At 36.5% G+C, this 25,460-nt stretch overlaps 1 protein-coding gene and 1 non-coding gene across 2 annotated transcripts in view; both read right to left on the bottom strand.

Annotated features, from left to right (window-relative positions):
* Window positions 1–25,460, bottom strand: part of Smp_177050 (putative gynecophoral canal protein) — a gene marked incomplete at both ends in the record, with an annotated part of 59,946 nt that overhangs the window by 25,659 nt on the left and 8,827 nt on the right. The window contains 9 exons of the mRNA XM_018799783.1: window positions 1,581–1,751; window positions 3,060–3,240; window positions 5,871–6,007; window positions 7,696–7,913; window positions 9,596–9,745; window positions 13,355–13,595; window positions 15,556–15,768; window positions 18,166–18,243; window positions 19,448–19,571. Of these exons, the coding sequence (XP_018651538.1) occupies window positions 1,581–1,751; window positions 3,060–3,240; window positions 5,871–6,007; window positions 7,696–7,913; window positions 9,596–9,745; window positions 13,355–13,595; window positions 15,556–15,768; window positions 18,166–18,243; window positions 19,448–19,571 (1,513 nt within the window). The remainder of the gene's footprint in view (window positions 1–1,580; window positions 1,752–3,059; window positions 3,241–5,870; window positions 6,008–7,695; window positions 7,914–9,595; window positions 9,746–13,354; window positions 13,596–15,555; window positions 15,769–18,165; window positions 18,244–19,447; window positions 19,572–25,460) is intronic.
* On the bottom strand, window positions 20,364–20,434 carry Smp_tRNA_01179_Pseudo_TTG.1.1. The gene has a single exon. It is a non-coding gene (tRNA).

Here is a 25,460-nt window from a genome sequence, read left to right as displayed (position 1 = left end):
AATTAGCTAAACTTTATTGAACATAAAATTTCACCATAACTTCTAATTCAAATCACATTTGAAGAAAAAATTTATTAATGAAATAATCATTTTGTGATAAACATTTGTGAGGTAGAAACTCTTTTAGAAACGTTGTCATCTCAATCGTCAGTAGTCGAGATATCATAGATATTCTATTCAATGATTGGAATATGAGTAACAACCGAAACCGTAGTTAATAGTGGTTGTGAACCATAGGAACTTTTGATGGAGTTTTACTCTCTGAGCTGGAAGGTTTGGTCATGAAGCTTTCATCGTCCTTCTGAACGACATCATCAGCACAAACTTCGGGTAGAAGTGAAGTGTTTGAATTTCTCCGCATATGGTTCACAGATTGTCCTGTACACCTCGATGTTGATTGGTTCTTATTGACCTTAAATCTGTCATTGTTTATTTCTTTGTTTTGGTAGTATCTTCAGATTCGATAACTTATATTAAACAGTACTGAGAGATTCGAACCCAGGACCTAACAGTCTCGCGCCAGAGCACTTAACCGATAGACCACTGAGCAAGCTGGCATCCAACGGTGTTAATGTCTAACTTCAACCAATCCACGAAATTTGAGCAACCGTTCACCAATTGTCTTCAGTGAGTTGTTATCTCACAACAGACGTGGTTGAACTTCACTGGTCACTGCTTCCCACTAGAACTCCAGGATGCACACTGCTGAGGAGTCCCATAATAGAACAAAACGGCCGTCCAAGTCTCCAGGTTTTCCATGGTGGTCTAGCCTCAATTGACTCATAATTTCAACTATTAAAAATACTGAAATCTCCACAAAACCCCCCTTCTGAGTACTGAGAGAGTTCGGTGATAATCAAAACTAAATATTTACAAGGATATTAACACACGGGATATATATTATTGTACAGGTATATGAAGGATTTTGTATGCAAAATTTGATTTAGTTTTAAATGAAACCTACGAAAATTCCCTAAACTCATCATAACCAATATTCATTTAAATTCACTTGGCATTGTTTACTTGTATCTTCCCATTGTTATTCAGGACTGCAATTGATCAGTCCCTTAAAGATATATGTAGATCCTGTGAGGATTGCTACGACATTGCCTTAAATCACAAGCATTATAGGCAAATATAGATTGTGGGTAGCAGTGGAATCCAGGGCACGCGTTTGATCCTATTTGTGACTCATCAGCTAAATAGACCTACATCTCAGAGTTGATTCAACATGATTCAAGTAAGCAATATGAGATGAATTTAAACTGCACCTCATTGCACAAGTAAATGACTATGAGGACTCAGTAGCTGAGTGGATAACGTGATGGCATCTGAATCTCACAGTGTTTGGTTCAAGTCCGGGAGTGAACATCAACTCTGAAATGCAGGTACATCAAGCTGACGAGTTCCAAATAGGACAGAACGCGCATCCTGGATCTTACTAGTAGCCGCTATATATCTTCCTCAATATTCATAAATATTTTGCAAATCAACCTAATATAAAATGTATGCGTGTCTAAGTGTTCTGAAAGGGTCCGCTAAATCTAATGATAAAACTAGATTAAAAAAAAGAAACCTACCCATTGATCACGTGGTAGACCTTCATATCCAATACGCATTATTCCATTATTATCCATCCAAAAAATTAATTCTATACCAACAGATGACATAAATTTATGAATTGTATTCTTCTCGAAATAGCCAATATCTCCACCCCATAAATATAATGGTATATGATTAAGTAACAAGTACTGAAAATGTTTGTTTTTTTAAGGAAAAAGGGGGGTATGATTAAATAGGTAATGAAGAATAGTAAAATTATTCTAATGTGACTTGGAAAATTTACCCATCAACTGTTTGTTTTTTTGTTTTGTTTTTTATATTTTCAACAAAGATTGATCAGGAGAGGTTTTTATGGATATTATAGTAATTTCAATAGTTGAGATCATGAGTCAATTGAAGCTAGACCACCGTATAAAACCTGGAAACACTGGAAGGCCGTTTCGTCCTGTTGTGGGACTCCCCAGCGGTGTGAATCCACGATCCCGCCTCACGAGATTCCAACCAAGGACCTATTAGTCTAGAGGTTAATCGCTCGCGTGCGAGACTGATAGGTCCTGGGTTCGAATCTCGCGAGACGGGATCATGGATTCGCACTTCTGAGGAGTCCCACAGTCGGAAGAAACGGCCATCCAGTGCTTCCAGGTTTTCCATGGTGGTCTAGCTTCAATTGATTCATGATTTCAACTATATCAAATCACTAAAGTCTTCACAAAATCCCCTTCTGAAAAAGTCAATATTACTTAGAAGTATATGCTAGTAAATTAGATATGAGATTTATGATCTAATATTATATACTGTCTAAACTATGCAGAAGAGGATCATATTATTAGGGGATAAATCAATGGTTGAGAAACCTGTTGCGCACGAACATGTTCACTAATCAACCCCATATCAACAACTTCATCTACCCACCTAGTATGTTTACTGTACTAGTTCAGTCACCTCAAGTGTGCAGGTAAGTTTAACAAAAGAGTGGCAGATAATGAAAAAAACATAATCAGTGTTTCCTGACGGCTGCCTTCAACCACCTATCATCAAAGCATAGTACACATAATACTGAGTCATTTAGAATAGATACCATGTAGCAACTCGATCGACAGAATTCAAACATGACATTGGCTAGTAATTAATCAATGTAGGCTGGTACATGTTCTAGTGCGTTTAAATAAAAAAAAGCTAAAGATATACTATAAACATATCAAGCAAAGATGGATAGTGTCTATCAATGGAATCCAGGACGCGCGTTTCGTCCTATTTGGGACTCGTCAACTGGATGTATCTGCATCTCAGAGTTGATGTTCACTCTGGGACTCGAACCCAGTACCTTTCGCTTCAAACGCCATCGCGTTATAATGATTGTGAACTAAGGCTCTGTCGAGGCAATACGCACAGTATGCACATATGCCAATTAGAGACTGACCAGTCTCAGTCCTAAAAATATCAATGGGAAGATTCAAACAAAACAACACTAATTGAATATAAACATATTAATCTACATTTTCTAAATTTTTATCTGTGTATATATTTAATTCAGGTCTATATGGATTAATTGTAGTTGGTGTAGCTCGTGGATCCTTCCAACCATCATCCGTGGTGACCAGATATAGATTTTTTGGTGCACTTTTTTGGAAATATTTCTCATCCATTTTAGCTTTTTCCGTTTGATTTTTGGCAATTCTAGAAAGAGAAAATATATGAATTGAGTTCGAACTATGGGTGAAGGTAATTTTAAAAACGAGAAACCTTTGTACAATCATGACCATACAAGGAATGGTCAGTCAGTCATTCATATGCAAAGCAGAATTAGGAATATGTGTACATCGTTTCAGATTGCCACAGTTAATTAGAAAAGCGAGATGAAATTATAAAAACGAATCTCAGAACAGTACAGTTAGTATCGGTCCTAGTGATGGTAGAAAAGATTAGCCATTATAGATACAATTCTGGAAGAAAATATGAATTAGTGGAATTTCGAAACCTAGGGTCAAAGTGAAGGCAAAGAGTGAATTCAACTATGCCATTAGGAACGACTTCAAGCCATGTCATTCAAAGTCTCTGGTCATTGGTTACGATAGTCACATGAACTTTGACTAAGTAGTCTGAACCTACACACATGGTTTATTCCAGCAGTCATTATATTGATAAACTGTTGCTATGTCTTGATTTGGTCGACCCTAGCTTTCTTTCACCCGTCATCGAGCGTTGAAGTAGGAGGTGGATAAGTATACACAATACATCTCCCACCCATTTCGGTTGAAAAATGATTAACTGTCTCGTAAATTGACTCGCCATGATAACCTAGTACACTACGTGTAATTTCAACGTTGAAAACCTGATGTTTCAAAAATATACGAGCAACGATTAGAGAACACCTATGATCGAATACTAATAACGTACAAATACACTTCATTTTTAAAGATCATGTTCCACACCTATAAGGAAAAACAAAGCTAACTTCTGAGCGGCATATTTGTCTTCCGGTTGGCAAATGAATATCTCGTCTACTCCCCAAATATCACGAGATGGCAAAAGCCAACCTATCTCTGTGGATTCGTGCAGAAATTTGGTCAGATACCAACCAACTAGGGGCAGCAAAAATTCCAAGATAATTAAAGTGTTTGGGAATCTTAATTAGCTTACTTCCTATCATAAGTTCTGGTGTTGACCCAGACCGGTCTTGAAACAATATTTTTTACTAAGATACTTGCGAGTATTTGCCGAATTCAATAGGTATCGAGGATCTTGCTTTCTAGGTTTGTGGTTCAACGAACCCAAAGGATTTTATCTGCTGTTTTAATTGTTGTACGTAGTTGGTTATGTCTGAAGGAATATCTGTCGCACGGTCAAAATATTCAATAGGCAAACGTAACGTTGTTCCATAAACTAACTCAGCAGCACAAACACTGACGTCTTGTTTGATAGTTGAGCGAATGCCTAGTAGTACTAAAGGAAGTTTGACATCCAATTTGTGGCTGTCAATGAGGCTTTTAACTATAGTTGAAACCTTTTCATCATTATGTTAGCAGCTAGGATGATAAGCTGTAGTTCTAATCGTCTTTATACCGAAAGTGTCTGTAAATAGCTGAAATAGATTACCTTCGAACCGGGCACCACGGTCGGTTGTAATTGTTGTTGGAACATTAAATATCCATCAGTAACTATTGTTCAGTGTTAAATCCGCCTGTAGCCCCTCCGGTAGCTACTGCCGGTCCAAAGCCCGGATAAAGGAGGAGGGCTTGGCATGGGGTTAGCGACCCCATCCCGTAGAAAACTAACTCGCTAAAAAACTCTAGGCAGTAAGTAATTAAGGAATTGTTCAATGTTTCCTGATTTTCAGTAGTTCACCAGATGATGACTACCAGGGAAACCTGGAAGCACGTAACGGCAGTTTCGTCCTATTGTGGGACCCCTTAGCAGTGCTTATCCATGACCTCGCCTAGAGAGATTAGAACCCAGGACCTACCAGTTTCGTGCCAGAGAACTTGGCTGATAGACCACCAAGCCGGCTTCCGATGGTGTTTATGTCTAACTCCAAACAATCCACGAAGTTAACCAACAATGGAATGAAACGGCCGTTCAGTGCTTCCAGGTTTTCCCTGATGGTCTAGCTTCAATTGACTCACGCTTTCAACTGTGAAAATACTAAATCTCCACAAAAAATCCCTTCTGATAATAATAATCAAACTATTTGTATTATGCCTGGAATCGTAGTTTTAATGATAAATTTCTAATTATAGTGTGTTTAAATCGTTATGAAATAATTCAGCGAAATTCTTATCTGTTGGTTATGTACAGTTCAACTAACCAACCGATTTGACGTGAGTGATATGATCAAATGACGATCATTCATGTAATTCAAAGTATTTGTGCTAAGCTCTCTGCACTAAATGGCGACTTACTTACGCCTGTTACCCCTTGTGGAGGAGCATAGGCCGCACACCAGCATTCTCCATCCAACTCTGTTCTTGCAATCCTTTCTAGTTAACATTCATCCTTTTCATATCTGCTTCTATTTCCCGACGTAATGTGTTCTTTGGCCTTCCTCTTTTCCTCTTCCCTTCTGGATTCCAAGTTAACGCTTGCCTCGTGATTCACATTGGTGATTTCCTTAATGTATGTTCTATCCACTTCCAACGTCTTTCCTTAATTTCCTCTTCAGCTGGCGAACTGTTTAGTAAAGTGTGATATTATATGCAGAAGGAGGACACACTTAAACTTGGGATAATTAAAACAACAACAGGTTTATATTTTACCAGCCATATCATGTGTTACAAGACATAGAATAAACTAAATTTTCATCAACTTACGTGGTATCAGGTCGATTTTTTAAAATATCAGTCATATTGAAGTCGGGTGGAACATTGATTCTTGGAGTAACATAAATAGTTACATCATCTAATTCGAAGGACTCAAGATTATTGATTGGGGAATAATGAAAATTCAACTTAAAAAAAAGAACAGAATAAAAGTAATCAGGTGATAGAAATGGTAACTAAGTAGCCATTTATTTGCTACTCATGTTTAATAATCATATTAAGATAGAAGTTGGGAATGTTGCTAAGCATTTTAGTAACTAACCTATCATCATTCTTACCACATTGATAATATCTATTCTAAAAGTTTCTAATGAGAATAATTAGTATATATCAGAAGGGGGTGTTTGTGGAGATTTAGTATTTTCAAAGTTGAAAGCGTGAGTCATTTGAAGCTAGACCACCATCGAAAACCTGGAAGCACTGCTTGACGGCCGTTTCGTCCTATTGTGGGACTCCTCAGCGGTGCGCATCCACGATCCCGCCTCGCGAGCGAGATTCGAACCCAGGACCTAACAGTCTCGCGACAGAGCACTTCACCGATAGACAACTGTGCCGGTATCTGATGGTGTTAATGTTTAACTTCAACCAATCCACGAAATTTGAGCAACCGTTCACCAATTGTCTTCAGTGAGTTGTTATCTCACAACAGATGTGGTTGAACTCCACTGGTCACTGCTTCCCACTAGAACTCCAGTAATTACCTCTCTAAGTCATTCACTAGTGAGCATATGATTATTATTATTATCAGAAGGGGGTGTTTGTGGAGATTCAGTATTTTCATAGTTGAATAGTTGTATATATCAAGTAAAATAAATCGTCTGACAACAAATTATTTGGTTTTTGAAATAGTTCAGCTTTTATCTCTGTTTGGATGGAGTTAAATAGACTGACAGTTTGATTAACTTCATAACCTGTTACACTAGTGACTTCCGGAATGAGAAAAAAACCTCATCGTTGAATTCAAGTGATCTAAGACTGAGTTTTGAGATTATAAGTGGACTTTGTATTTTGAAGACAACGACAGCTTATGTTGTCGGGAAATATTTCGATATGTGCTCGCAAAATACTGATTGTTTAATACATTTGCATATTCAACAGACATTCAATAGCAGTGAATTCACTGTGCTAGAACGAACCAGTTGTACAGAACCTCTTAGATCTAAATCATTTTCTAAGTAGTATCAGTCAGTGATGTAAACTGTAAAAGATAATTAGATTATTTGAACACTTATTGATAGACCTATTTTCCCTAGTTTACACTACAGACTGATTTTAATTAGGTCACCATTGAAAACCTCGAAGCATCAGATGGCCGTTTCATCTTAGTATGAAACTCCTTTGTGAGACCGAAAGTACTAGATTCAAATCCCACGTACAGGATCGTAGATGTGCATTTCTGAGGAGTCACATACTAAGACAAAACGGTTATTCAGTATTTTTAGCTTTTGAATGGTGGTCTAACATTGATCCATTCATGATCACAATCAAAATAATAAATTAGATTAAAATTACAAAAGATTTGACAATAAAAAAGAAGTAGCAATAAAAAAATAATATCAGAAGGGGTTTTGTGGATATTAAAGTAACTTAAATAGTTGAGATCATGAATCAGTTGAAACTGGCGCGCGAAACTGATAGATCCTGGGTTCGAATCTCGTGAGGCGGGATCGTGGATGCGTGCTGCTGAGGAGCCCCATAATAGGACGAAACGGCTATTCAGTGCTTCCACGTTTTCCATGATGGTCTAGCTCCAATTGATTCATGATCCCAACTATTAAAACAAAATAATAGTCAAATGATTGATCAGTTAAATTACCTGTGATCCATATGGAGTTTTTTTAAAATAAGTTGTTTCATATAATGATTCATTTGGATTCATTGTACGATGACCTTGTGTATGACTAGCGAAGTTACCAATATTATTTAAACGATCATTACTTTTCATAATATGATAACGTGCTACACGACAACGATATTCTTTATCAGTTTGAAAACGTTTATGTTGTTCTTGAAATTGTGAATAAGTTGACCACCCTGTTAAAATATAGTAATTAAGTAGTTAATGATCATAACAAACTCACTTGATTGAATCTTCCCATTGACTGATCAATCTATTATTGGTAATATGTATGCGTATTGCCTTGATATAGCCTTCATTCACAAGCATTCTAAGCAAAAATTGATAGTGGCTAGCAGTAGAATCCAGGACGAGCGTTTCGTCCTATTTGAGACTCGTCAGCTGGATGTGAATATCAACTCTGAGATGTGATGGCGTTTGACACGAACGTTACTGAGTTCGAGTCTCAGAGTGGACATCAACTCTGAGATGCAGATACATCCAGCTGACGAGTCCTAAATAGGACGAAACACGCGCTCTGAATTCCACTGCTAGTCACTATCTATCTTTGCTAATATAAGGAAAATTATGTTAACAAGGATATACACCATTTGATAATGGACGGAATAATTGATAAGTTTATGTTTTCAACCTGCAAGATATTGTAAACTAATCTAGTTATAATAGATAATTCTTAGTTAAGTGATATGATTGAAATATACATTGAATAATCATTATATATGCTCTTAATATTAGAAACTGGCCGGATACTATCAGCCACAGCGTTTTATGGGAGAGGACAAACCAGCTTCCAGCTGGAGAGGAAAGTAAGAAAAGACGTTGGAAGTGGATAGAACATACATTAAGGAAATCACCAATGTGAATCACGAGGCAAGCGTTAACTTGGAATCCAGAAGGGAAGAGGAAAAGAGGAAGGCCAAAGAACACATTACGTCGGGAAATAGAAGCAGATATGAAAAGGATGAATTTTAACTGGAAAGAACTGGAATGGATTGCCCAGGACAGAGTTGGATGGAGAATGCTGGTGGGTGGCCTATGCTCCTCGACGAGAGGTAACAGGCGTAAGTAAGTAAGTAAGTAAGTTAATATTAGAAACCAAAATGATATATTGTAGGATCATAATTGAACATTAAAACAATCTATTCAGTCATTAAGTACATTTATTCTAAATTGTATGAGATAGTGAGATAAACTTCTTAAGCTTGTAAAGCATAGTATTCATAAAGTGTAATATGGTCTTACTTTTGTAAGGATGGATCGTTGGCAAACTCAAAGAAGCCTCAAGAATCCCAGAAAGAGCCGAAGACATTTCATCCAACCACCGCTAGGAGAACATTCTAGAATGTCAACATGTGGCTTCCCTATTGGATGAATAAGAAGAACCTTTTATGTGTCTATTGGCTGTCCAAAATGATGATTTACTTTCAACCAAGAACTATAAATACATGAGGTTTTCGTACTATATTTTGACACTGTTTTGGGTAATAAAATTCCTACTTACTAGTCTTCTGTCTTCTCATTTTGCGACTTGAGAGGGTTCTAGCGTTCGAGTGTTCAAGTATTACACGACATACTAAGTATGTAAGTTCGAGATATAACAACGTTTTACAGGACTAAGTGATGAAACCATTATTATATCGACTACCGTTGCAGGGCGCTCAAATACCCTTCGAATGCTCACCTATTTACTAAGGTTAAATGAGGACTTGGATACTACCCGGGTGCCCAGACCGAAGCAGGTGGTTTTCTTAGGGGACCACATACCACAACTAGCATATAAAATATCAGTCTAAAGATTTCTTTCAATCACATTAAAACATGGAAGAAAGACATTTATGAATTGAAATATTATACTTACATTTCATTGAACTATCTTGTGGTAAAACTATGGCATATTTTTCTCCTAGTTCCATTTTGATATCACATTCAGCAAGAAGATTTAGAAATTCAGTAGCTTTCAATTTTTCACCATATTGTTTATTCTGAATTAATTCTCTAAATGTTATAACTATGGCGAAGAAACATGATATAGAGCATAAACTCATTGATAGTACATTTAAGTAGTATAAGTATATTGTTATGATTTTTTTTCCATTTAGAAAAATATGTAATTTTCTGGTTAGCGTTTGTTTAGCGAATTAGTTTCCTACAGGATGGGGTCTCTAACCCCATGCCCAACCATCCTCCTTTATCCAGGCTTGGGATAGGCAGTAGCCATCGGAGGAGCTACAGGCAGAGTGGGTTGAAGAATGCTGGTCAGCGGCCTATGCTCCATTGGGAGTAAGAGGCGTAGGTAAGTAAGTACGTAAATGATAACACTTCGACAGAAATCAAATGTTAATTATATAGAAGACATTAAGTGTAAAAAACTATACGTGAGTAACTTTTTAATAGCCGTAGAATATCTGACTCCAATTCGATCGTGTGATTATCGTTATCGACTTATATATATCATCAATCCTTGTATATAATCATCGAATTAAATTGCACTGGTGAATAATAGAGTTATATAAGTTAAATACGAAGATTAAGTTTCGAATACGAATATTTTGTACAATCGCTGATCAGAACAGGCAATCACAGAGATGGAGCAAAGGGACCGAAGAGGATAGAACGAAAAGAAACAAATTGGAGAAGGCATGTTAGCCAATTCGATTTAATCAAGGGTGAATCGATATTTATAGTCAAATCGAATCGAGACGAAGCAAGGCAAGGCAAAGGCTGAGACGAAACAAATAATTAACAAAGCCAAAATGTGATATAAGAAGAATGAATGGATTGGTTTGTCCAGAATCTAGAATTACCTATATGGGGTCGACACAGAGTCAGCCAGTACAACCTCACCGTTTGAAATTTAAATAATTTCAATGTTTTGTCCGGTGATTGGTTCTACTACTTCTGAACAAGTTCCGACCGAATGATTAGATAAAACGTTAAAATTATTTAAATTTTAGCCGCGAAGATCGTTCAAATACAGTTTTCAAGTATTAATAGCATCAGAAGTTGTTATGTTAAAACAGTGTCATGTTTTTCTGTCTGTTTTGCTAGATAGTAGGAACTTGTTTCTGAGATAAACTAAACCCAAGGTATGTGAGTTATTGGATAATATTTGTTGTTTAGTTTGGGGCCGTATTGAATAATAGCAACTAATCGATTTGAATTGTATGTTAGTTGTTATTTGCCATCAAGCTGTAGTTGGAATCTAAGGGGGAGAGGGGAATAGTACCTACTAAGTGGATTGGAGCTCGATCAATTCAATATCAAATAAGGTTTTTGAAAAGTGAGAAAATATATTAAAAGTATCGCTTGCAGTCCTAAACATCAATCATAAAATTCAAACAAACAACATGTATGAATTAAAATTCACTCCATTGTACAAGTTAGTGGCTGCATGGATTCAGTAGCTAAGTGGATAACACTTTACGGTTTGGAGCGAACAGTACTAGGTTCGAGTTCCGGGATGAAAATCAACTCGGTTACAATTACATTTAAATGACTAGTCCACGATAGGACGAAATGATATCCCGAATCCCACTGTTCGTCACTATCCATCTCTGCTTAAAACACATATAACTTAATGTCAATATCGAGGCAATCGGCACAGTATGATCAATCCCAGTTGTTAACGCCAATGAGAAGATTCAAACAAATAATAAATATGTATTAACAGTATTGTTTATATTTTATGAATTGCCAATAAATGAGGTCGAGCTAACAGCTTTAGCTAAACAAAAGAGGGCTGATAAAATTAATGGTAATGAACTGTGGTTATAGAAAATACTGATTCCACGATGAATTAAAGAACGAAAAATTTATCATAACGACTTTCAACAATTCTAAAAATTTTCTGCTGGATCATTTTGTTAAACTTTTATTTGTCCTTCTCCAATTATTTACAGTGTTGAGTGTAATTGTAAATAATTTATCAGTATGATAAACTTTTATTTATTTGAAGACATAAATATTGGTACAAAGGGGCACCAGATATATATGCGCCACAAAAATCTCATTTGATTTGTGTGAGGGCTATGATACTATCCGGTGCTCAAACCGAAGCACATGGTTTTCTTAAGGGGCCATATCCGGAGCCTTTGACCTAAAGATCTGATCCATAAGGCAGTGGAGCATCGTGAGGAGATGCAGTCCAATGGAAGCCGGTGACCAACGATTGATTCATACGCCATTTGTTCCTTCAGGATACTGGAGCCCATGTACACCATTAGTTTGGAATCAGGGTTTTCCAACTCCCCTAGGTGAACTTTCCGTGTCCACCAACCCGGTTAAAGCGCCGGACATTAGCTTTTCTTCCTCACAATTTCGTAAACAACAGTAATACCACGAGAAGGCAGTGAGTAGGACTTCCCTGGTAGAGGTTGTATACGCGTGGCCATGTGAGAGCATTTCGAGAGGGAGGGCGGACTCTCCTCACTCTCGGCTGTACCAGGGCATTTGGGGGTACGTAAGACATAACTGACTACTGAAACAATATATGCATATCCAATTATACTTATTATATGAGGGAGGGCAGACTCTCTTCACTCTCGACCGTACCATAGCATTTGGGGATCATCATAAACAATAATGATCATTTATAGATCATTTTCGTAATTGTTCATATATATGAATGTGTATCTGACATATATATGAATTTTATTTAATTACCTATACATTACTGACTAACTTGAGATTTTTCGATTGGTGTATGTTAGTTAAGTTTAAGAAATAAAAGCTATTTAATAGTTGAATTCATCAGTCAATTGAAGCTAGAGCACTATGGTAAACCTGTAAGCACTGAACGGTCGTTTTGTACTAATATGAGACTCCTCAGAAGTGAGCGTCTGCAATCCCACTTGCATAATACGAACTGTCGACTAGCACCAAGATCAGAATTTTCAATACAAATCTCAAGACAGTTCTACTGTATGAGGCGGAAACCTGGATAACTACGAAAGCCATCATCCAGAAGATACAGGTGTTTATTAACAGTTGTTTACGCACAATATTTCGGATCCGTTGGTCAGACACTATCAGTAACATTGTACTGTGGGAGACAACAAACCAGATTCCATCCAGTGGAGGAAGAAATGAGGAAGAAGCTCTAAAAGTGGACATAATACACTCTAAGGAAATCACCCAACTGCGTCACAAGACAAGCCCTCACATGGAATCCTGAAGGTTAAAGGAGAAAAGGAAGACCAAGGTAATAATAATGATGAGTTGGGTAAGAAGAGTATCTTTTCGTCTTCAAGATGACCTTGTACTTGCTTATTAAAATGAATCATGAAATAAAGTTACCATTTGAATTGTTTACTGATCAATTTGAGGAGGGAACAATTTAGTTGGATGGAATTATAAAAGAGTGTAATTGTTTTCTACGATAACTGAGGTATTCAGTCAGTACGCTAAGTGGTATAGGGATCAAGGGTCACTCACGAGACCGAATGTCCTGGATTCGAACCCTGCAGGCAGGATCGTGGATTTGCACTACTGAAGAGTCTCATACTAGGACAAAATGGTCGTTTAGTACTTATAGGTTTTCCCTGGTGGTTCAGCTTCAATCGACTCATGAATTCAATTATCGAAATTACTATCATCTCTACAAAAATTGAAATCTCACCAGAAAGTGGTATTAATGTATCTTCTATAATATGTGCTACACCATTAGTAGCTGCTAAATCCGTTGTTGTTATTTCATGTTTTTCACCAAATATTGTACGTACATAATGTTTCTCTTTACCATTTGTATCAGTTTCACATAGAAATTCAAGTTTTTCACCTAATAATGATTGATAACTTTCTAATGTATGAATTAAATGTCCTGAACAATGTTGATTTAATAGAACATGATTAGCTGCAATCTATTCAGAAAAAATTTAAAAAAAAAAGAGGAATTCATCGCAAAACATTGACAAAGGTTAAAGAAATTTGGGGGTTGATGAAATGAAAGCAGTTAATCCCTTTGATAGATTTCGATAGTGTAGTAATAAGAAGATGAAGATTATCAGAACTATGTGATAATAAATTCATCGCAAAAGCAAGTGGCTATCAGGACTCGGTGACCAAATGGATAACGTGATTGCGTTTGAAGCGAAAGGTACTGATTTCGAGTCTCAGAGTGAACATCAACTCTGAGATGCAGGTACATCCAGCTGACGAGTCCCAAATAGGACGAAACGCGCGTCAAACTGGATTCCACTTCTAGCCACTATCCATCTCTGCTTACTATATGTGATGATAGATTAGTGCAATACATTTCGAACAATCTGATCACACATAATATACTTGTTAAGAACATTTATGTATAAAAATAAAACGTCAACCAGCCTGGAAATGGGGTTACGAATACACAAGGATAATAATAATAATAATAATAATAATAATAATAATGTGAGAACGATTTGGAGCCTAATCACTCTGGATAATATATGCTAATATTACCCGGGGTAGGTTTAAAGAGAGAACAAACTGTTTTTGAACACACAAAGGGGTTTGAATTTTCATATGGTTAAGGCTTCAATAAACCTTAGTATATGCCCTTTTTACACTTCTATACGACACCACAAAAGCCGAGTTTAAATCAATCTTGTGACCTGTTTCTATTATATGTTTGGTAATAGAGGATGATGGATGTTTATCCTCTACTCTTATTGGGTCATTTGATTCTATTTGTTTCTGCAACCATTTTGGTACATGTTCACACACCCTAATTTTCAGATCACGATTGCTCCTCCATGTGTATGTGTGACTACACAAACATTTTAATTGGTAAACGCAGTGGGATGTGACACAATCGTTTTCATGTCTTCTAGGTTTTGAATGAAGCACGGACCTCGTTCTTTCTTTGATAATGACTTTCGCTGCACAATATATTTTGTTGACTGATTTAAGCCTTTGTTTCAATAAAAGGTTATTTGAATCATCTCTAAATGGTAAGGTGATTTAGACAGGCTTTTTCTCCACCAAAGCTACAGTAGGTCTCATTGTGTCATGAACTTTCCATCTATTGATAAATCTAAGTGGATAACCATTCCCCATTAATGTCTTGTTTAACAACTTAACCTCATCATCAATAGCGTCGTTTGTGCAAATACGACCAAGCCTGTTAAACAGGCACCTTATCAAATCCCGTTTGTATTGTACAGGGCAATAACTGTAATAACTAAGGTATTGGCCAGTCCATGTTGGTTTTTGAAAAATAGATCGTTTGATTGAGCCATCTTCTCGTCTGTTTAGAAGTATATCTAGGACGGGAAGCTGGTCGTTTTTCTCCTCTTTGCATGAGTGACTGATGTGGTTTTAAATAGTGTTAAGTTTGTTCAATAAACAGTGCATATCATCCTTCCTTTCACAGACAACTAAGATATCGTCAACATATCTCTTATAAAGTGATACGTTTTCGATTAGATCGTTAGCCAGATTCTCAACATGTGCCATAAACACATCTGCTAATAATGGTCCTAACGGACTACCCATAGAAACCCCTTCAATCTGGCGAAAATATTCGCCTTCAAAAGTGTACTGAACTTAGTTCTGATAATCTTCATCTTCTTATTGCACTATCGAAGTTTATCAAAAGGACTAATTGCTGCAAACAACATTTTCATTGTGATTATCAGTTTTAAATTCAAGTCTAGTTATGCTAGTTTGTACATACTACTGAAAAGTTACATACTCCGCCTGTAGCTCCTCCGGAGGCTACTGCCGGTCCCAAGCCTGGGTAAAGGAGGAGGTTTGGGCATGGGGTTAGCGACCCCATCCCGTAGAAAACCAACTCACTAAAAAAACGCTGACATTAAGACAAATTAATATGAAACTCACTCTTTGAAGTTGTTCACTTGAATACTTTTGACGTAATAATTCCCATGTCTTTTGATTTGGTACTATTACAGTATATCGTTGACCAGAATTAATATTTTTGAAATTATTTTTAAATACCTCAGATAAATCTTTAGCAAATGCTTGAGTTTCTGGATTAGATTCTAACAAGTTAAGAATAGATGATCTATCCAAGTTTCGAATATTTGTTAAAGGCTAAAACAAAACGTTTAAAAGAAAAGGAGGATATATGATTTTAGTTACTAAATTATTCAATTAGATAACTTTAAAAGATCATAAATAGTTGAATCCACGAGTCAATCTGAGCTAGACCACTATGGAAAACCTGGAAGAACTAGGCTAGTGCTTCGCCCCAGTATGGGACTCCTCAGGAAGACCCAAAAAACCCCGGTTTCGACTCACATGTGCGGGACCATGGATAGGTATTGATAAGGAGTCCCTTACTGGGACGAGACAGCTGTCCAGTCATTCCAGGTTTTCACTGGTGGTTCAGCTTAGATAGACTCATGGTTTCAACTGCGAAAGTAATTAATGGAAATAAAGGAAAGACAAAATGAACATGGCATAGAAGAAAGAGGAAACTGTTGCATTGCTCTAGGCTATGAAATGTATTAAGGACTACAAGGCCAAATTCAAATTTACGACAAGTTATTTTCTTACACATAAGAAGCATTTGAATTTGAGAATGGTCAAGGCGTCTGTAAACTTAAGAATTAAACCTTGACAATTTCTATGCAACGTTTTGAAAGATGTACTGACGCCGATCTGTGCCCCATTTCATTTATATGCTTTCCTATTGATGAACATGATTTTCTACTTCTCACGTTTATCTGAGTATTTGACATTAACTGCCACTTGTTCCACAACCATTGGCTGCATTGTTCGATTACTCCTTCCTATGTATGTATGTCTACATAAACACTTAAACTGGTAAACAGAGTACGATATGACGTAATCGTACATTGATTGTCTAGGTCTATTTGGAATCATGGGTTGAGTCCTTTCAATCACAACCAGTTTCACAGAGTAATGTGTTTTCTTGACGTCTGCTTTTAGTCTCTATATAAAAACCATACTATTAGATTCACTTCTAAATAGTAAAGACACAAACAGTTTTCTTCGGAACAAAATAAAAAGGAGAGGTTTTGGGTTTGGCTGACTTTCACACCTATTTATAGACTTTAATGGATAACCATTTGATATTAGTGTATCAGATGACAAATTAAGTTTACTTTACAACTAGTGCATAATAGAATAAATTGCGTTGGTAGGTTCTGGGTTCGAATCTCTCGAGGCGGGATCGTGGATGCGCACCGTTGAGGATTCCATTAATAGGACGAAACGGCCGTCCAGTGCTTCCAGGTTTTCCATGGTGGTCTATCTTCAATCGACTCATGATTTCAACTATAAATTGCGTTTGTTTGTTTGTACAAATTAACCTTGAAATCAAGCTTCTATTGGTTAATAATTTTTATATTTGTTCAAGAGTTCAATGATTATGAATCCTCAAACCATAATAGTCAGTCGAAAAAAAGTATCTCTAATGTTCTCTGTTTAAATTAGACAACTGGCAATCGAGCTTACTCAAGACGGATCTGTCAATAGAACGATTAGAAATCCTCTTTTACGGTTCAGTGAACATTTGTGAATATTGAAGCCTATTAACATAAAAGGTGAATATCTCCTACACCTTAACCAGAGATGAATGTTACTGACTTGATAAGTGTCGTAGTTGATTCTTGTTTCAAAAAGTAGGGAGACATATCCCATACTGTTTTTGGAAATCTTGATGATTCTATTAAAGTAAAAACACTTTTAAGAGTACTCAGAGACATTCGATATCATCGAATTCATATCTTCGACGATATCATTAAAATATTGTAACAGATCTTTGAACGATTTTAACTCTTTTTTTCATTATACCTTATTAGCCCTTGAAAACTAGATGATGGATAGTATAAGCAGGTTGAAATAATCGATTGATTGTTCGAACATTTCAAGCTTCCTTTTATGATTGAAGATCAAACTATATGCATACTAACTTTTATAGCTAATAGTGACTTCAAAGTTCTAGCGAGAAGCAGTGACAAGTGGAGTTCAATTCCGTCTGTTGTGAGATAGTAACTCACTGAAGACATTGGTGGATGTGTCGCTCAATTTCGTGGATCGGTTGGATGCCAGCCGATTCAGTGGTCTAGTGGTTAAGCGCTCGTGTGCAAGACTGATAGTTCCTTGGTTCGAATCTCGCGAGTGCGGGATCGTGGATGTGCACCGTTGAGCAGTCCCATAATAGGACGAAACGGTCATCCAGTGCTTCCAGGTTTTCCATGGTGGTCTAGCTTCAATTGACTCATGATTTCAACTATGAAAATACTGAAATCTCCACAAAACCCCTTCTGATCTAGATTTATTTTAATCAATGAAAATGAATAAACTATATCCTCATGTGAGTAATGACCACCTAGAAGGCTTACCTATTAACTTACAAACAACAGTGTTAGTCTATATAATAAACATCTATTCGGACTAATCTAATGTTTGCATTATCCTATTTCGTATATGAATGGAATTATAATAGATAAATAAACTTACATATCTAATTGTATGGATAATGCCAGAGTTACATTCCATATCTGCATCAACTAGTTCTACACAATCAACTGAAACAGTCTGAAATAAATAAAGATGAAACATTAACATTTTTTGAATGCTGATTCACATTGTTCATTATGTTATATCCCGTGGAGAATTATGAATGGTAACTTTGAGAACTATCTATGGATCAATATGATATTTATATTTCCTATTGCATAATTACTAAGTAACTAAACTATTCATATTCGTGTTCCCCTTATTATAAGCTTTGTTTTGACCCATAGACTATTACTATACGATTTACCTTTCTTCAATTATCCGTAGTTCATTAATTACTGTTCCCCCTATTCACAGCCACATTTGGCCAAATCTTATACACATGTTATTTTCTATTTTATTGATACGATTTGGTCAGTCTGCTTGGTATATAAACTCACTATGTTTGAAATACAATGATTCATATTGCAGAGGCTGCTATTGGTGTTCTGGACTTAACTGACTGGGCTAGGCAGAAAGCAGGACTTATAAGTACTCAAGACTGCTCGTACGGTTTTCGTGTATGATTGCTCTCATCGATAATTTACTCCTCTCTGATTGGCGGGAATCATCATGTCATTTGTTAAACAGGGCACGCTCTCACTCGATATAACACATTAGATCATTAATTATTGTGGCAAATTATTGGTCGCTTTATCAAAGGTATTATTATAATTAACTTTATTCAATATTATATTTTGGGTACATAATAGAATTCTCAGCATAAAGTATTTCAGCTAGTTCCCGTTTCTTACTTCTTGGTCGATACTGACGATAAATATTGAGTGATCTCCAGTTAGATGTTAACATTTCAGGAATCGATATCTGAATCATGTTCATTCTTTCAATTCATATTGTCAGCAACCATGATATCTCTGATTGGACTCTTTTGTAACTTGTAAAGTTTTCAGAAACGCACCTGAATAGGTTATTCGATTAATAAACATAGTGATGCCTCAAGACAAGTAAAAACAGATAAGTTGTTGAAATATCTAGATATCAGTAACAAGTAGCCCAGATATTTAAGTAGGCCGCCACATCAGATAATGATGACCACCCTTTTTACTACAGCTTACATAAACATCATGAAGAATAAGACCATTATGCTCAACTTCAAAAACTGTGATTTATTCGTCTTTCTGAGATCTGGTAAAACTCTTGTCAACGAATACTCAACTGATAATTTCTTAATATTTAATATCGAAGTGTGTAAACGAGAGCTGTGCCGTTTGTTTAAACTTACTCCATGATGTTCTCGTGTTACATAAAGTTTCCTTTTAGGATCTAAAGTATTTAATTGTAATCCAGTTTTTAAATCTTTCAAATAAAAACGACCTGGAACAATATGTTCAGCAGAATTTGTAAAACTATGTGGAAAGAAAAAAAGAAAATCGAGAACTTCAATTAAAAGCATGTACAAATATGATTCTTTTAAATCACTTAGGACTGCAACTAGTCAGTCTCTTATTGGCATATGTGCATTGTAAGCAAAGATGGATAGTGACTAGCAGTGGAACTCAGGACGTGGGTTTCGTACTATTTAGGACTGGTCAGCTGGATGTGCCTGCATTTCAGAGTTGATGTTCAATCTGGGACTCGAACCCAGTACCTTTCGCTTCAAACGCCACAGCGTTATCCACTCAGCTACTGAGCCCTGATAGCCACTTGCTTGTGCAATGGGGTGAAGTTCTAAATTCACTTAATATTGTTTGGTTGAATCTTCCCATTGATGTGTTAGGACTGCAACTGATCAGTCTCTAATTGGCATATGTGCATACTGTGCGTATTGCCTCGATATTGCCTTAATTCACAAGTATTATAAGCAAAGATGGAAGCAAAGATGCAGGCACACTCAGCTGACGAGTCCCAAATAGGACGAAACGCGCGTCCTGGATTCCACTGCTAGCCACTATCCATCTTTGCTTATAATTCTTTTAACTTGTTATTATATTGTTGAGATACTGGGATAATGGTGAAATTGTTGTCATGGATTTTGTACCATTTTTAACTTACCAATTAGATGCATTTACCAAATTTTAAATGAGTTTTGGTATGAGTTATGTTATAGGCTGGTTAATAATGGTCATTATTAAATCATGTTTGATTGAATATTACTTATATAAAAGCATTTAGAGTATAATTATTATCTCGATTTCTACCAGTTGCTTCGTGTTAAAATGTATCACTTTTGTGCTGAAATTAAAATCATTGAGTAATGTTATAGAATTGAGATCATGAATCAATTGAAGCTAGACCACCATGGAAAACACGGAAACACTGGACGGCCGTTTCGTCCTAATACGGGACTCCTCAGCAGTGCGCATCCACGATCCCGTCTTGCGAGATTCGAATGAAGGACCTATCAGTCTCGCACCAGAGCACTTAACCGATAGACCAGTGAGCCGGCATCTAACGGTGTTAACAAAAACGGTTGATGCGCACTGCTGAGGATTCCCATAATAGGATGAAACTGCCGTCCAGTGTTTCTAGGTTTTCTATGGTGGTCTAGCTTCAATTGACTCATGATCTAAACTCTATAAAATTATTAAAATCTCCAAAAACTCTCTCAGATAATCATTGAATAATGATCAAGATTTAAGACACTATGATTTGTTCACCTACTCAGTTCATCAGTTCTTACTACCTTAAGATGAATCATTGAGTTATTTGACATGTTACAAACATTATTCCTTTCTTTAAGTAAAACATTCCATTAATTGAGCAGGTCCTAAGGAGCCATATCCCGTTTTATCTCTACAGTTCACGAATACTGCACGTTTTATATTACCATAAAAGCAACATAGATCATCACATAAAGTCCTTGATTTGTTTCAGTGTTGGCATTTAGACACTTCATGAACAATCTGATTCATAGTCTAATACATATACATGAAACTGACCATTGTGTATCTAGATGACAAATATGATTTATATTTTATATTTAATACCCAGAACAGGGTTGGATGGAGAATACTGGTGTGTGGTCTATGCTCCTCCACGAGGGGTAACAGGAGAAAGTAAGTAACTAGTAAGTAATTTAATACAAATACTTAGAAGGGATCATTTAGTATTATGAAGTGAAAGGAAATTCATTTTTTAAAACTTAACTGTCACTTATAGACTGTTGATACATGAATAATTACCAGGATGAAATTACCAGATTAAAGGATGTGAAATTACTCAACTGAGGTTACACTTGTAGTCTCTACAAAACAGTATGATGCTACACAATACTGTAAGATATTCAGTCTGGCAAAAAACATTGTAAAACCTTATCAAAATTATACTTGGGCACATTTTGTCAAAATCTTCATTAGCCCAGAATCACAGGAAATCAATAAGATGAAATAAATGAACTGATGCAATTTCTGTTTATGATTAAAAAGAGATTCACGACTAAGAAGTCGAACTATTTATGAACAGCCCAAACCGACTCACGAGATTCGAACCAAGTACCTATCAGTCTAGCACACGAGCGCTTAACCTCTAAACCACTGAACCGGCCGGCATCCGACGGTGTTAATTGTCCAACTTCAACAAATCCATGAGGTTGAGCAATCGTCCACCATTGTCTTCAGTGAGTTAATATCTCACAACAGACCTGGTTGAACTCCACTTGTCGCTGCTTCTCACTAGAACTCCAGGAAATACCTCATGAAGCCAGTCACTAGTGAGCATATGATCATTATCAGAAAGGGGGTTTTGTGAAGATTTTAGTAATTTTATATAGTTGAAATCATGAGTCAATCGAAGCTAGACCAGCATGATATGATCTTCAACCGACTTTCATTCTATTCATGATAGTAGACAATGACTGGAAATATATGACGCACATGAAGGTTATATTTTGTTGCTGCTCCGCATGATTTAATTACGAAGCTACACGATTTTGTCAACATTGGAAAATATACAATATGAATGATAAGAAGTGACTAAACTGGAAATCAGTATTTTAGGTAGTTGGTTAGTGAAGTAGAGGTTTTCTTGCTCCAGATTTTGTTCTACGTTGGTATGTGGTTAAAACAACCTCATTAGAAAAATTATTTAGTTGTTGAATCAATCAAAACAACTAGTTTAACCAATCTTTTCCTGTAATTTCAATTTACCGAAAAAGCGAGTGTTAAGAGAGATGTATTTCTTAAGTATTTATTCTAAGCAGTCACAGGCCAGGTTTTGTCCTGTAACATTTCATCGTTCAGTAAGATATACGTTTTGAGGGGGGGTGAGGATCGACTACATTTGTTGCTACTTATTAACTTATGCCTGTAACCCCCAATGGAGCATAGGCCGCCGACCAACATTCTCCAACACATTCTGTCCTGGGCCTTCCTTTCTAGTTCTACCCAACTTTTGTTCATTTTTCTTATGTCTGTCTCCATTTCTTGGCCTAATGTGTTCTTTGGTCTTCCTCTCCTCCTTCAACCTTGCGGATTCTATGTGAGGGCTTGTCTTGTGACGCGGTTGGGTGATTTCCTCAATGTGTGTCCTATCCACTTCCAGAGCTTCTTCCTCATTTCTTCCTCCTCTGGAAGGAATCTGGTTTGTTGTCTCCCACAGTAACTTGTTGCTGATAGTGTCTGGCCAACGGATCCGAAGTATTTTGCGTAAACAACTGTTAATAAACACCTGTATCTTTTGGATGATGGCTTTCGCAGTTTTCTCAAAGTATCCGCCTCATACAGTAGAACTATCTTGACTTTGGCATTGAAAATTCTGACTTTGGTGTTGACTGACAATTGTTTTGAATTCCAGATGTTCTTCAGTTGTAAATGTGCTGCTCTTGCTTTGCTGATCCGCGTCTTCACATCTGCATCAGATCTACCTTGTTCAGCAATGATGCTGTCCAGATATGTAAAGGTTTCCACATCCTCCAAAGCTTCTCCGTCAAGTGTGATTCGATTGGTGCATATTGTATTGTATCGGAGAATCTCGCTTTTCCCTTTGTGTATATTGAGACTTACTGCTGCTGAGGCTGCTTTTACACTGGTCGTCTTCTCCTAAATTTGTTGTTGCGTGTGTGATAGAAGATCCAGATCATCTGCGAAGTCTATATATACTTGTTGTCTATTCGTGTAATTCCAATTCAAAAATATTCTGAATATCCGATTAATTCTGGCTAATTACATCGATGAACCCTAAAATATCCCATTAACAAGTGAATCAAAAAAGTCCAAGTTTATAAATAAGAGAAAAAACTATGTTCATTAATTTTGAAAATGTACTTATACTGAAAATTGTCTATAGTATGCTCAGAAAATTTTGATTTGATGATATAGATTTGTTACATTGTGGTTCGTGCTACTGATGTACATAGATATAAGTAGTATGTATCATCAGTCGAAAGTGAAATGCCTGGAGGCAAAAGGTTATGAAGATTGAAGAGAAGAGAACGAGAAAAGAGAGTGATTGTTGTGGAAACGAAGTAACAATCAAGTTTGATATGATTGATTGACCTTTTGAAAATGAACTATTTACTGTATGAATTGATTTGGTATCGTTTGTTTGAATCTTCCCACTTGGCTTAAAACAAATGGTTAATCGACCAGTGAAGTTCATCAAGGTCTGTTGTGAGATATTAACTCACCGAAGACAATTGTGGACGGTTGCTCAATTTCGTGGGTTGGTTGAGGTTAAACATTAACATCGTTGGATACCGGCCGGTTCAGTGTTCTGGAGGTTAAGCGCTCGCACGCGAGCCTGATATGTCCTTGGTTTGAATCTCGCGTAACGGGATTGCAGATGCGCACTGCTGAGGAGTCTCACAATAAGACGAAATGGCCATCCAGTGCTTCCAGGTTTTCCATGGTTGTCTAACTTCAATTGACTCGTGATTTCAACTATAAAATTACTGAAATCTCCACAAAACCCCTTCTGATAATAATATTATCCAAATGACTAGTACTCTCAGGTTGAGAAGTTGTCTAATTAGTCATTAACTTATAATATTAGGTTAATCTATTTTGTCTGGACGTCTTTTTGTTTCGTGCCAGTTACAATCTATCTTACGGGTCAAGTGGTACTCAATTAAACCGCTAACAATATTTTGACAGTTTGATAAGAAACCTAATCATATCTTTCAAATGTTAACAAAAAACTACAATAGTTAGATAAAAAGATCTACAAAATTTATAAGGAAAGTCAGCAAGTACTCATTGTTCAGACTGATTTGTCTTCGATGTTACTAACTTGGATCGTAAACATTACGATCTCATAATAAAACTGCAGCGAGACTATAATTTATGGACGAGCCAATCAGAAGCCTTTGAAGGATTTCAAGGTCACAGTGCCAATTTCAGTACCAGATGCTCATGTACAACTGGTTCACAGAGGATTTTAGAGAAGACGTGATAATTAGGCGGCTACAATAAATGAGACTACCAAGAAGTTCCTTTATTTGTAATTGCGGTAATCAACTTAGTTGTAGACCTTGTGCAGACTACCCTGATGATGTTATCTTTCGATGTGATATATGTTAGAGGAAGTCTGCTAGAATAGGAACTTTTTTCTCTCGATCCAGATTGAGACTAAGGCATATTATAATAATTGCCGCAAACTGTATAATAAAAGCACCAATATTTTTGGCTGCAATAGCCGCAGATGTTACTGAAGCTTCGGCTGTTCAGAGGTATGATTGATGTAGGGATATATGCGTAATAAAAATGAGAAACTTAAACAACTGGAGTACACACAAACAATATTGAAGCTTTGTGGTCGAGGGTGAGACAGCTTTTGCGACCTTATCATGGCTCCAGAGATCGACTATTATGGAGCCATATGGATGAGTTCTTCTACCTTATGCATTACGATTTTGGAACCTTTGAACCTTTTTCTAACCTTGACAAGTTTTTGAACCATATAGAAGAAGTGTACCCACTCTAATTCCTTAGTGTTGTATAATATATTTTTACGCTATGCTAACTGTCCTTTAATTGGCTAATATTTCTCAGGGTCACTTAAGATTCCTTCAAAGGTCGTCCATAAATTATAGTCTCGCCTAAAACTGCACTCATGATAATGTGACTTCACTTGATATTCAAATGTTTGCCAACCAAAACACATGGTTATTAGACAACTAATCATGAGAATATCTCTCTATCTAGTTCTTTGACTAGTCATGAGTCTTGAATTACGTTTGAGAAAGAGAAACTGAATATCAAGCAATGGTTAGATAAATAACTATAGCCTTCCATATTCATAAATATATAAAGTATAATATTCTATGCATAATAAAGGATATAATGTAATAATGAATATAT

This window comes from Schistosoma mansoni, chromosome 3, assembly GCF_000237925.1.
Source record: "Schistosoma mansoni strain Puerto Rico chromosome 3, complete genome".
NCBI classification, from domain to species: Eukaryota; Metazoa; Platyhelminthes; class Trematoda; order Strigeidida; family Schistosomatidae; genus Schistosoma; species Schistosoma mansoni.
This window is presented reverse-complemented; position numbering and strand designations above follow the sequence as displayed.